This window comes from Macrobrachium rosenbergii, chromosome 22, assembly GCF_040412425.1.
Source record: "Macrobrachium rosenbergii isolate ZJJX-2024 chromosome 22, ASM4041242v1, whole genome shotgun sequence".
Classification (NCBI taxonomy): Eukaryota; Metazoa; Arthropoda; class Malacostraca; order Decapoda; family Palaemonidae; genus Macrobrachium; species Macrobrachium rosenbergii.
The window spans coordinates 22772952-22786507 of record NC_089762.1 but is presented as its reverse complement, the minus strand read 5'-3'; the positions used below and the strand labels follow the sequence as shown (position 1 = coordinate 22786507).

General features: G+C 36.2%; 2 protein-coding genes across 3 annotated transcripts in view; one reads left to right on the top strand and one right to left on the bottom strand.

Moving 5' to 3' along the window:
- Window positions 1-484: 484 nt before the first annotated feature.
- On the top strand, window positions 485-5958 carry LOC136850645 (uncharacterized). The gene is made up of 3 exons (XM_067124402.1): window positions 485-669; window positions 1288-1458; window positions 4933-5958. The coding sequence occupies exons 1-3, from the start codon at window positions 610-612 to the stop codon at window positions 5128-5130; spliced, it is 429 nt and encodes a 142-aa protein (XP_066980503.1). The 5' UTR covers window positions 485-609; the 3' UTR covers window positions 5131-5958.
- A 4078-nt stretch (window positions 5959-10036) lies between these two features.
- hd (humpty dumpty) overlaps window positions 10037-13556 on the bottom strand; it is a 106683-nt gene continuing 103163 nt past the window's right edge. For both annotated transcript variants that reach the window (XM_067124401.1, XM_067124400.1), the window contains exon 10: window positions 10037-10593. In XM_067124401.1, coding sequence (XP_066980502.1) covers window positions 10438-10593 — 156 coding nt within the window. In that variant the 3' untranslated portion in view covers window positions 10037-10437. The remainder of the gene's footprint in view (window positions 10594-13556) is intronic.

Here is a 13556-nt window from a genome sequence, read left to right as displayed (position 1 = left end):
TATATATATATATATATATATATATATATATATATATATATATTATATTATATTATTTGTTCTTAGTGTATGGTGTACTTATGAGCCCAGACGCACGTGGGTTTGCGGCCTAATACAACACTAGGTTTCCTCCAAACAAAAAAATTAACACAATGAGCGTAATCAGTAGCTTATCAATGATTCGACAATTCACTTTGCAGTGGGCGTTTACTCAGTGATTATCAGAGAACGCGTCCTCTTCTCTGAATGACTAATTAAAAACTCCCAATCTTTGCTTGTGGCCGTAACTTTGGAAAACGTTAAATAAATCGTCATGACGCTGTATGAAGTTAAAACGTTTATCATGGCGATTTCCGATATAAAATCAAGAGGACCTGAATTTCCGAGTAAATTTTATCCCCTAATGCCCATATGATTCAGTCTGATATTGAAATAACTTTGAAGGTCTATTGAACTCGGCGCTTGTGGATAAGACTCAAGTGCCATATCGTGAGTAATGATGGCAGCATTTCCTCCTGTGCCCATATTTATCCGGCTGCTTTTCCGGCGTCAGTTACCCGTAAGGCTCGTCCCTATTTAGAGGAGATTGGAGGTAGATTACGTTTAACAATGGCGGTAAATTTTGACATCATTAAAACTCCATCGGGGTTCCTCAAAATGTGCGAAATTGTAAGTAAGTTTGTGCCATCCTCCTTTCAAAATTCTTTGTGATGTTGTTCGTTGATTTTAATGGTTTTCTGTAGTATCCAAGCTGTATGTTTGCTGTCCTATTAAATATACTGCAAGACTGGGATGCTCTTTATCTTTTAATGATTTTATTCATTATTCCACTTTATAAAGGAGCAAGTAAACAACGGCATATAGCATAGCAGTATGTGTGTGAACATGCAGAGGAGCACAGGAACCTGCGTTTAGGCTAGTAACTAAACCGAAAAGTTAAATTTTTGTTATTCGAACGGGACATTGGTGTTACAAGACAGCCAATGGAAAAATCACCATATAGAGAAGTGGCCTAATGATTAGAAATTCTGTCGTTACTGAGAATTGTTTCTTTATGCAATTACTGGTCGAGTAACAGCAGTGCATATCGTAACCGGTGAAATTAGTTGTGTACTTTGACAGGTTTCAATTGTTTCTAAATTCATATAGCATATCTTGAATTATAGGATTAATTTAGCAGCGAATTTTTCATTCTCGTTCATGCCCCTTTTTATGGGGGTGGTAGGGGGTTTTAATAATAGCTAGCGGAAATTGTATCTTATGAATGACACCAGTTCTGCTTAACAGGTGATCACCGTCATCATACTCAGTGTCGGTCAGGGTGTTGTCGGGTCTCAGTACGGAACTGCTGAAAGGATATTTGTCGTCGGGGGAGCTTGCGTCCTTTCCATTGTGACATCTCCTCTGCTTCTTATTTCTTATATCATTGGAGACACCCAAATTCAGAAGACCCGTTTCGTAAGTAGAGAAACGTTGTTTTACTTTATTAGATTGGTAAGGAAATTCAGAAAACTCGTTTCTTTAGTAGAGAAACGTTGCTTCACTTGCATAGGTTTTGGAAGGAAATTGTCCGTTCCTCCTCTGATTAATCCACTGTCAAAATGATATTTGGCCATGTTCACTTAGGCTATAACGAAGAAAACTTTCTGGTTTTCGTATGTATTTACCAGATGTGATGAAATGTTGGATATTCACGCCACTTCAGCCAGCGTATTTTCTAATTCTCTTTTAAACTTCTAAAAGGTAGTGGTATTCAGAATGAACCCATTGTAAATTTTATAGATAATCCCTCGTTCAGATCTCAAAATGTAGGCTACTTCAGCAACCTTGAGAAACGCCAAATGCACACCAACAGATTGTCAGTCAGGATTTTCAACCTCTGTTAACAACAAAGTGCTATGTAGCAGGAAAAGTCGGCTGATGCTTGCCTTAAACGTTCATTCCTAGCATGTTACCATTAGTTGATGCAGTATATATTGATCCCATAATTTTGAAATAGACGAACGTTTCCTCTCTTTATGAATCTATTCTTTCATCCTTTCATTGTCTACGGATTAGCATGCAGTATTCACTTTTGATGGGAAGCCAAAAGACTCCAACAAAACAATATATCATAGGGCCAAAGTACAGTATTTTGTGGCGTACAAAACCACCTTTTTTCCAAAACATGGCTCAGAAAGTAGCATGGGTCTCACATGTTACGGTGTGGTATCTAGCCTAGTAGGGTGATGTATACCGTGGCGTTAAACGCCGTAAATTACTTCTACAGCAAGCAGCAAAAGTCGTGTGACCCGATTTCAGTGATTTTTGTTTGAAAGTTACTGACTGGCAACTCTTGCCTCCTCCACATTTCTAATGACTCCTCCAAGTTGCAACAACGAAACATTATGGAACTTCGCTCAAAATAAGATACAGTTTACTAAGCATGTTTTTAAAGTATCAGTGCTATATTTTTTATCAAAATATTAGCTAGATCAGTATAAAAACATTAACAGGAGTTTTTAATTATGGTAAATATGAAAAGTTAATCTCTTGATGAATTTAACTTTTTAGCCACCATAGTAATGTATTTAACCCTTTAACGCCGAATCCCTATTTTCAAAAACGTCTCCCGTATGCCGGCGGCCTCCGAGAGGTAGCGCCGAAGCGGAAAAAGTTTTTTCAAAAAATCACAGCGCGCTTAGTTTTCAAGATTAAGAGTTCATTTTTGGCTCCTTTTTTTCTCATTGCCTGAAGTTTAGTATGCAATCATCAGAAATGAAAAAAATATCATTATCATATATAAATATTGGAATATATGACAGCGAAAAAAAAAAATCGTATATAATTGTATACAAATCACGCTGTAAGGAAAACGGTTAAAGCTAATGAGTTAATTTTTTTTAGTTGTATTGTACACTAAATTGCGATGATTTTGGTATATAATAGATTGTAAAACGATTAAAGCAACACAGAGAAAATATTATCACAAAATGATGCATGAATTCGTAACGCGCGGACGTAAAAAAAAGGGTTTTTTTTTCAAAAATTCACCAAAAATCAAAATATTGTGCTAGAGACTTTCCAATTGTGCCAAAATTAAGGAAATTGATTGAATATTACTAAACTGTAAGTTTTTTAGCTTACAATTGCATTTTTGAACCATTTCGATCGAGTTAAAGTTGACCGAAGGTTGATTTTTTTCTATTTATCGTTATTTCGATGTAAATATTTAAAAACTGTGAAGAGCTAAAGGAATGATTTATTTTTTGTTGTATTCTACATGAAATTGCGCACATTTTGATGTATAACACTTTATGTAACGAATAATATGAAACGGCGAAAAAATTACGACAAACTGACGCAAGAAATGACATGATTTTCAGCGGAGTCCGCGCGCGCGGAGCGGAGGAAATTATTTTTTTCAAAAATTCACCAAAATTCTAAATATTGTGCTAGAGACTTTCCGTTTGTTGCAAAATGAGGATAAGTGATTGATTGTTACTCGAATGTAATAATTATGGCTTACGAATGCGTTTTTCGATCATTTCGGTCGAGTCAAAGTTGACCGAACGTTAAAATTTTGTCAGTTATCGTGATTTCGGCGAAAATATTAAAAAACTGTGAAGAGCTAAAGGAATTATTTATTTGTTGTTGTATTCTACATGAAATTGCGGTTATTTTGATGTATAACATTTTATGTAACGAATAATTGCAGATTACATTTGTTGAAAATTATTTAAATGTCACACATTTTCTAAATGGAGAAAGATGCCATTATATCTTTTGAATGCTTGTACATAGGAATAGTTTTAGTTGTGTTATGTTAGAATATAGATACCGTATTTATTTTGGTTTATTTTTGGAATACTGTATACTTATAAAAGACTTGTCTGATTTTTCTGCGAAGAAAATCATTCACAAGTATGAGTAGTTTTCTTTGCGAAGGAAGTGACATGCATAACTTTAATTATGCAAGCCGAAAATTGTTTTTGTTTCATGTTAGGAAATTTTCTAATACTGTACAGTAATAATTAGTCAGCCTGAAACATCTTTTCTACATCCATGGATGAAAATTACCAAATTTGTATATTATTTGGGCACATAATTTTTATAAAATTTTCAGGCTTCTTGAATACTAGCCTCTATTTCACTAAGGGTGCTATCTTTACAAGCCCTTCATTTCATGTTTTCCACTGATTGCTTCTGCTCACCATTGCGTCAAATGGTGTGATGATGTGCAGTTGGGAGACTTCTCCAAATGCTTGTCCTAAGAAATTGACTCAAATTTTTTATTGTCCACTAGTGTTTTCAAATCCTGAATGTAACTTGCTGAAAATCAAGTCAGAAAAAAGTTTCTTTTTCAGAAAAAAGGCAGATAAAAAAATTATGCATGTGTAGTAAAGCCCTATATACTTCTTACATCTGAATAGTTCCTCCCAGCCATCCATCTTGTATTTCTGTATGTTTACCAGTTCAGCCTAGAAAGCTGGCAAATGAAGTGGGAAAAACAAGTGAGGGGAGACTTTACTTGACAGCAAGAAGCATTACGTACAACTTAGGCTATATTTTGCTTATTCATGTTTTAAAGTTTAGCAAGTGGCCCCTCCTTGTTATAGGTACAGTATATGCAGTGCATAAAATAATTTTAATTTGCTTATTGTTTGTCACTAAAAACTCAAAAGAGCTGTTGTTTTATTGAGCAATAAGGCAACAGTAGGTCTGATTTTAAAATAAAGTAGTTGAAACAATCTCAGTCCTTTTTATGTAAAATTTCTGAGACATGATTTTAAAATAAAGTAGCTGAAACAATCTCAGTCCTTTTAACATAAAATTTCTGAGACTCATTTCTGAGACTTTCGTTGTCATCACTTAATGTACACAACACATCTAGTTATTGTATTATGCTGATGTTACAGTAGTTACTCTGTTTTCCTTTTTTTTTTTTTACAGGAGTTCATGGTGAATATAGTTCTGGCATTGCTGATGATCACTGCTGGAAGCCTTATAATTAACACTAACACAGCGTACGATTTGTACAAGTTATTAAACGTCACAGATGCAGCTCTAGCAGCTGGTTCCTTTGGGATAATCAACAGCATTTTCTATGCTCTTGATGCTTATTTTGCTTATCAAAATTATAGTGAATAATTGAAAGTTTTCAAGAAAATTTGCAGTAAAGATTGAACAAATCCAGAAGATTTTAAGCATTTTTAGGAAAATTGAGGCATCAACATATTTCATGGTAAAACACTGTCCATACAATACAAAGTATCAACAGAATCATCTTTCGTTTTGTCTTTTTATTGCATAAACTATTTTCATGATGGAAATTAAGCCTCCTAGTCTTAAGCATGACATATTGTTGAATGCTGATAGCAAATAGCCAGTACTTTATGGGTAGCTTAGAGGAATCACCAGTACCCTCTTTCATTTTTCACTTCAGTGTTCTGATAACAAACCTTAGTTATTCCATAGACTGTACGGTACTCTGATAAGCAAATAGCCCATAACAAAATAAATGCTACTACATTTTCAGTAGTGTGTTCTCCATAAAAGTCAACTTAATTAAAATACTGTAATTATATTCAGTATCAAAACCTTTTGGCATACCATCATAAAGCATGTAAAATAACCCAAAGGTTTAAAATATGTTTATCATTCCCAGCTGCCCAAAATTTTTGTTTTGGGGAAATATGAACAAAAAATTGCAAAGAATTAAAGACTAGAGTTCACTTTATTTAGTCTGTTTGTATTTGAAGGAAAAAATAATGTACTGTACAATATTACAAAAAATGTTACCAAACTAAAAATTTTGTAAACAGCAGATGAAAACAGCAAGATTAATTTATCGTGTTTTATATTTATATATCCTATTATATTTATATATCCTAACAGAAAATCTAAGAATGGTCTATATGACTCTTGCTGTGACACTAGAACTGGGCTTAATAAAGAAAATATGGGTGAAGAGCTTGATCTGTGTGTATCTGAAACCTTCTTCCCTACTGCCTTAAAATCCGATATAATTTCTTGTAGAAGGCAAAATTTTGGCGAGTATTCTCAAAAGATGATGTGTTCTGCCAAATGATATACATGGTACCCCTGTGGTTCTCTTCAGAATCTGCTCTCTTGTAATGAACTCTTGAGACTAAGTTTATGAAATGCAACTAGAGAGAGCAGAAATTTCATCAGATGGACCTAGTGGCAAAACCCAACACTCCTTGAAGCTTGAAGAGCTATCCTTAGGGTTTGAACTACCAGCAACTGCTGCTGTGGACGGTAACTACTTGGGTTTAGAGTAAAAATGCAGGGCAACAACTCTAGTCAAAGGAAAAGAAGACCATGACAATCCCATTAATTTTCCTTCTAACAGATGCTAGCTAGGCATTATGGTATTAAAAGTCGGCTGTCTTGTCCTGCACCCCTACAGGTTCCCTTGGTATGGAAACCTTACCCAGGAATATTTTTACAGCCATGCCTAGACACAGTGCTTTAGAGCCCAGCAGAGGTGGACTCCATAGAATGGTTCCAGAAGGATATGCTTGTGACTGCCAACTAGCAGGAATGGTTGTAGGGTGCCACTAGTAGACTTGATGCTTCAGGTATCCCAAAGAACTTAAGCATAGGCAAGGAGACTGGTGGCTTCTCTTTGACAATGTCTGTCTTAAATGCCTGAATAATCTCCCATTCTCACTGATAGCTCCCTGAACAAGAGGGCAAAGGCCAATATATATGAGTTGCTCCTTAGCCTCATCACAGCTCCAAAAAGGTAAATTCTTGCCTTCAATTCTGCTAGACCCCATTGCCAGTGTTTGTTTGCCACCTTTTCTACTTTAAATTGCCCTCTCTCCCAGAACACTATAGCTTTCATACTCACCAAAACTAAAGAAGGGCCTATTGTTTTGTCCAAAATGAGGGCTTTGTTCTTTCTCAAGTTAAACCTTATGAAGTTTTGGCTTGCCTACTTCAGCCTTATTCAGACAGTTTTTAATCAACCTATGTGCAGTAAGCTAGAGGTTCTAGCTGAGCTGTCTCCTGTCTCTGGTAAGACAACCATTTCCCCCCTTCATCTCTTCACCTTCTCTTCTCAGATATCCCTGTACAAGCTCTCGATATTGATGTTATAAGCCATGACCTCTACTCTGCCCTGGTAAACAAGGTAAGTATGGGGAGGGAAGTCAACTAACTAGTTGTCTGAGTCAGTACTACCAAACTGATAGGTCCTAATACCGTGCAGTATATGACCCAAACTTTCAAATGATCCTACATCCTCAAAGTAACAGTGTGACAGAATCAGAGTACCTACTCTAAGTCATCATCTCAATTGGACAGGTGCTTTCTACTTCAGTCATTTTCTTGCTTACATCAATAATAAGATAAATAAGGCAACAGTTTGGCCTTGTGTAACTACAGTTTTTTAAAACAAACTTTAGACGTTGTAAATATAAACAACTTTATATCAGGGTCTGACTACTACTCCTCAGTTGAGCACAGATGCATCCAAGAGTGAATCTGCTTACTGAAGACGACCTGTAACACTAGGATTATTATCATTATTATTATTTATTTATTTAATTTATTATTTTTTTTTTTGGTTTATCACAGTCATCCTATTCGACTGGGTGGCTTTTATAGTGTGGGATTCTGGGTTGCATCCTGCCCCCTTAGGAGTCCACTTTTCTCACTGTGTGCGCTATTTCTAGTAGCAAACTTTTCTGCATGAGTCCTGGAGCTTCTACGGCATCTAGTTTTTCCAGATTCCTTTTCAGGGATCTTGGGATCGTGCCTAGTGTTCCTATGATTATGGGTACAATTTCCACTGGCATATTCCATATCCTTCTTATTTCGATTTTCAGGTCTTGATACTTATCAATTCTCTCTCTTTCTTTCTCATCTGCTCTGGAGTCCCATGGTATTGCGACATCAATTTGTGATACTTTCTTCTTGATTTTGTCGATCAACGTCACATCTGGTCTATTGGCACGTATCACCCTGTCTGTTCTGATACCTTAGTCCCAGAGGATCTTTGCCTGATCGTTTTCTATCACTCCCTCAGTTTGGTGCTCATACCACTTATTACTGCAAGCTCGCTGGTGTTTCTTATACAGGCACCAGTGGAGGGCTTTTGCTACTGAATCATGCCTCTTTTTGTACTGGTTCTGTGCAAGCGCTGGACATTCGCTTGCTGTGTGGTTTATGGTCTCGTCTTTCCTATTGCACTTCCTGAATATGGGTGAGTAATCTATTGTTCTTTGGACATACAGTATCTGGTTCTTAGGGCCTGATCTTGTGCTACTAACAGCATTCCTTCTGTTTCCTTCTTGGGTTCTCCCCTCTGTAGCGATTGCCATGTTTCATCACTGGCCGGTTCTTTTGTCTGTCTCATGTACTGTCTCCATGCATTGGTTTGTTGTGCCATTCCTCTGTTCTGTTTTTTCATTCTCCTGTCTCTGTATATTTCTGGGTCTTCGTCTACTTAGTAGCCCTCTCCCCCCTTCCTTTCGTGTTATGTATAGTCTGTCTATATTTGCTCTTGGGTGTAGTGCTTTGTGTATTGTCATGTGTTTTTAGTTTTCTGGTCTATGCTGCGGAGTTCAGCCTTTGTCCACTCCACTACTCCTGCGCTGTATCCGATTACTGGTACTGCCCATGTGTTTATGGCTTTCATCATGTTTCCGGCTTTGAGTTTTGACTTGAGTATTGCCTTAAGTCTCTGCATATATTCTTTCCTGATCATGTCCTTCATCTCTTGGTGTTTTATATCCTCTCCTTCCATTATTCCCAGGTACAGGCAATCCCCAGTTTACGACGGGGGTTCCATTTTTACACCGCGTCGTAAACCGAAAAATCGTCAAAAATCGTAAAAAAAACCTTACTTTTAATGCTTTGGGTGTATTGAAAACGATGTAAACTCCATTTTTATTGAGTTTTTCAGCAAAAAAAAACCCTCCAAATTTGGATTATTCTGCCGTTTTGGAGCCATATTTCTTCCGTCAGATCGGCGTATGACTCGTCGTAACCCCTGGAACATGCATCGTAAACTGGGAAATAATTTCTGATGAATATATTTAAAAAGTGTCGTAACCTCAGAACGTCGTAAGCCGGACCTGTCGTAAACCGGGACTGCCTTTTGTATCCTGTCTCATCTATGTGTTTGATGCTATTCCTGTTTGGTAGCTTTAACCCTTCAGTCCTTGTTACTTTGCCTTTTGTATGTTGACCAAGGCGCATTCTTCTATTCCAAACTCCATCCTGATGTCCCCAGATACAATCCTTACAGTCTGGGTTAGGGTATCTTATTTCCTTGATGCTCTTACCATACAGCTTGATGTCATCCATGAACATCAGATGGTTAATTCTGTTACCTCCTTTCTTGAGTTGGTACCCAGCATCCATCTTCTGCAGTACTTTTGTCATGGGAATCCTGGCTACTACGAAGAGTAGTGGGGACCATGAGTTGCCTTGAAAGATCTCTCTCCTGATGTTAACCTCTGCTAGTCTTATCCCAGAGCTTGTAAGTACTGTATGCCAGTTGTGCATTGTATTTTTAAGGAAGCTGATGGTGCTTTCCTCTGCCCCATATATTTTCACTTGTAGTCAATCCATGCCATGCATAGGTTGGTTCTCCTCCTCTTACTATTCTTCATGACCACTTTGTCTATTAGGAGCTGGTCTTTTGTGCCAATACACTTCCTTCTGCAGCCTTTCTGTTGGTGGGGGATGGTGTTTGTTTCCTCTAAGTAGTTGCATAGCCTTTCACTGATGATACCTGTTAGTAACTTCCACATTATTGGTAGGCAGGTGATAGGCCTGTAGTTACTTACTATATTTCCCTTGTTCTTGTCTTTCTGTACTAATGATGTTCTTCCTGTGGTCATCCATTTGGGCGCATGGTGGTTTGTGATACAATGCTGGAGTTGTTCTGCTGCTATTATTATTATTATTATTATTATTATTATTATTATTATTATTATTATTATTATTATTAATTAGTGTGTATCCACCCACTTCGAAATGAACCATGAGCCAGTGGTTTATATTTATGAAACAAAAATTTAATTTAAAACTATATTTATTACTATAAGTCTATAGAATTCCTACATATTTACACATATATGAAATGTCTTTCAATCACCAAACAGAAGAAATAGTGTTGCATTGAAAACCAAATGAAATCCTCAACTTTTTCCATCAGTAGTTTTGAAGCATACTTTAAAGTAAACTCTTATTAATCTGCCAATAGTTATATACACAGCAAAGAAAATTTTCAATTTAGTCTACAGTAAAATGTTCTTTCAAACTACTTAAGTGGTACCAAAGCATTTAAAAATTCTAAAACAGTTACACATTAAATACACAGTAATATGAAGAGAGTAAATTGATTTCTAAAGATTTGTACACTTTTCTATATATAAAAATATATATTTTATACTTTAAAGCCTAGCATAAAAGTCATTATAACTTGTTAGACCAAGTATATTTTTCAGCCTTATAAGTTACTTCACGGTAAGTCAGTGGAAGCTCCAATTCCTTTGTTCCTGGAGGAGTGCATATCAAGGACCTTGTGCTGGAATCCAAGCCACAGTCAACAAGGCCTTCTTGGGCAAATGCCTGAAATTTACAGATTGAAAGATTTTTAATATTTGCACAGTGGATATCTTGCCATGAACTGGATTAGCATTTCAACGGCTATCTAGTTGTGAGTTCTCGTATGAAAGCAGTTTCATTTGTGTGTTTCTCCAAAAGCAACATGCCAGTAAGCTGTTTTATTTGATGTTTTACAGTACAGTAATGATATATGACAGCAAAGCAATATTCTAGCTATCTTACTGTGAATAACATTTTGTAGTCAATCATGAACTTAGTTTCTCTATCCACAGCACTAAAAATAAATTCAGTTACTGTATTCATTTCATGCACATTTAATTTGATTTGATATATGAAAATCTGGCTATAAAGCCAAGCCCAGGGGTACTTTCAGCCATTCAAAGACTTGAAAGAGGGAGTTGGAGTAGTTAGAGAATAAGATGTAAGAAATGAAATGGGAACTGAAGGGCCAAGGGACTCTGCAAACAACCTTCAGTAATGCCTACATTGCACCCCCATATGGTGATTTCATGGACAGTAATGGCATAAATGACTATATATCCTTTCAGCCATAAAGTGGGAGCAAGCTATCCTGATGAGGCATACTGAGCCTATGTGAGAAAAGCCAAAAATATTCTACAGCTCACAGAAGATGACCACGCATGACTGTAACTAGCCTAGCAATTAACCATCCCAAAAACAGAATATCTTAAATTCTAGGGTAAGCTAACATATGTTAAAACTAGATGAGAGCTCCTTATCCCTACTATTACAAATGTTTGATCCCCTTGCATGAATGACTTTCTGGCAGTAGGGCTTTATAATTACAGAAAATGGCACATGAAATACTTTTAGCTTGCTAGCAAATTGCATAGGCAGAAACACTTGTCTGAAAATGAATGAATCACATTTACATACGTACTATTAACCATGCCAAATAACCGTAAAAATGTAAAACCAGTTTGCAGTAAAATAACCATGATTTAGTCAAAATAAATAAGCACATGAAAAAAATGTACAAAACCTGTCAAAAAGTACTTAAAAAATAACTGAAAATAACATAAGAATTTTATTTATCTTTGTTTCATTGATGTATATTTCATATCTTTACAGATACACTATAAAAAAAAAATTTTTTTCACTAATATTAGTTTATTTCTTTGCTAATGCCTCAATTGTCTGCCTAGCCAGCAACCACTTGTCAACTGCTAGTGATGATAACTTTCTGATGACCAAATGATGTAACCCCATCAGAAAATTGATAGGGAACTCTTTAAACTTTCTGCCATTCAACACTTAACACAGTGAAGAGGATGAGTTGTATAGTCAACCCCCCAGATTCACGTGCTCACAATTCATGGACTCAGTGATTCGCGGAAATTTTCTGTGGAACCTACCTATAAATTTTTCGCTTGAAAACTCTCCCATTCGCGGATTTTTTAGTAGAGCAATATTCTGTATTTTCATATTATTTTTGTGATTAAAAACTGTACTATACCTACATATACATTTGATGATAAAATAATGATTTACAGTACTAATTTTCAAATATTAATAAGATTAAATATTAAATAATAAAAATAATTCTCTCTCTCTCTCTCTCTCTCTCTCTCTCTCTCTCTCTCTCTCTCTCTCTCTCTCTCTCTCTCTCTCTCTCTCTCTCTCTCTCTCTCTCACTGAGATGAGAGAATTTTTGTGCATGTGTAATATGTTTATTTGTTTTGTATGATAAATAAATGATTTACTAACTTTCAAATATTAATATTAATGTACTAAACACAGCAGAAATCAGTTATTATTAAAGAAAATATAGTGAATTAGTAAGATTTGAGTTCAATATAAATTCTTTCCCTCATCTTTTTCCTGAAGGTTTGGAGTGGGGGGGTTCTCTCTCTCTCTCTCTCTCTCTCTCTCTCTCTCTCTCTCTCTCTCTCTCTCTCTCTCTCTCTCTCTCTCTCTCACAGGTTTTTTTATGCATATGTAACATACGTTTGTTTTGTATACTGTGGTTTTATAGATAAATGTGACGTTACTTTATTAATTTTTTTCTTAGTTTCCATGCTATAATTAAAACTTTTTGCATTTGTATAGTAAATCATTAAAAATTTTAAATACATATTCCCAGTCTTTCCCCAGTCTTTTCTTGGATTCTTCAGAGCAAGGAGGAGTACAAATACCCGTCAATTAACTTGACCACGAAGGGAAGGGAAGCATTGCTAACAGATGGTCATAGGATACTGAAAAATCAATCTCTCTCTCTCTCTCTCTCTCTCTCTCTCTCTCTCTCTCTCTCTCTCTCTCTCTCTCTCTCTCTCTCTCTCTCTCCTTCATAAATCATGAAATTCCATCTTTTGATATCTAACATAAGAATAATCTCTCTCTCTCTCTCTCTCTCTCTCTCTCTCTCTCTCTCTCTCTCTCTCTCTCTCTCTCTCTCTCTCTCTCTCTCTCTCTCTGTTATTGGCTGGAAGGGTTAGAAATACATACGTATATATTTTTAAGGGTAAAATGTTTAAGATGACTTTGAAATATTAATATCATTTCGAAGATTAATACAGTAATAGAATAATAGTTTAAGGTATATTTCATGTAGGATGCTAGTTTAAGGTATACATGTGGTATCTGCACTTTCAAGATAGGCAGTTATAAGCGTTTTAGAGGGGGGTTGTGGTACGCATCCCCCGCAAATACAGGGGGTTGACTGTTGTTGTTGGGCAGCGAGAAAAGAGACCCAGAAAATAGATGAAGTACAAGGATCTAAAGATGGAACTGTGAAAAAACCCCACAGTTGTACTTAGTAGTAACAGTTAAGAGACTGGACAGCAAGACTGAAGAAAGGAAGCAGGAATGGAGGTCAAGTTAAAGGTTAAAAGGTAGTGCATCGAGGGGCCTAAGGGTTACCGAAAACACTCTTTAATAAGGGCTGAATTTGCATAACAAGTTTTTTAACACTTTGAAGCCACGGCAATTAGAGCCAACCTCCATGT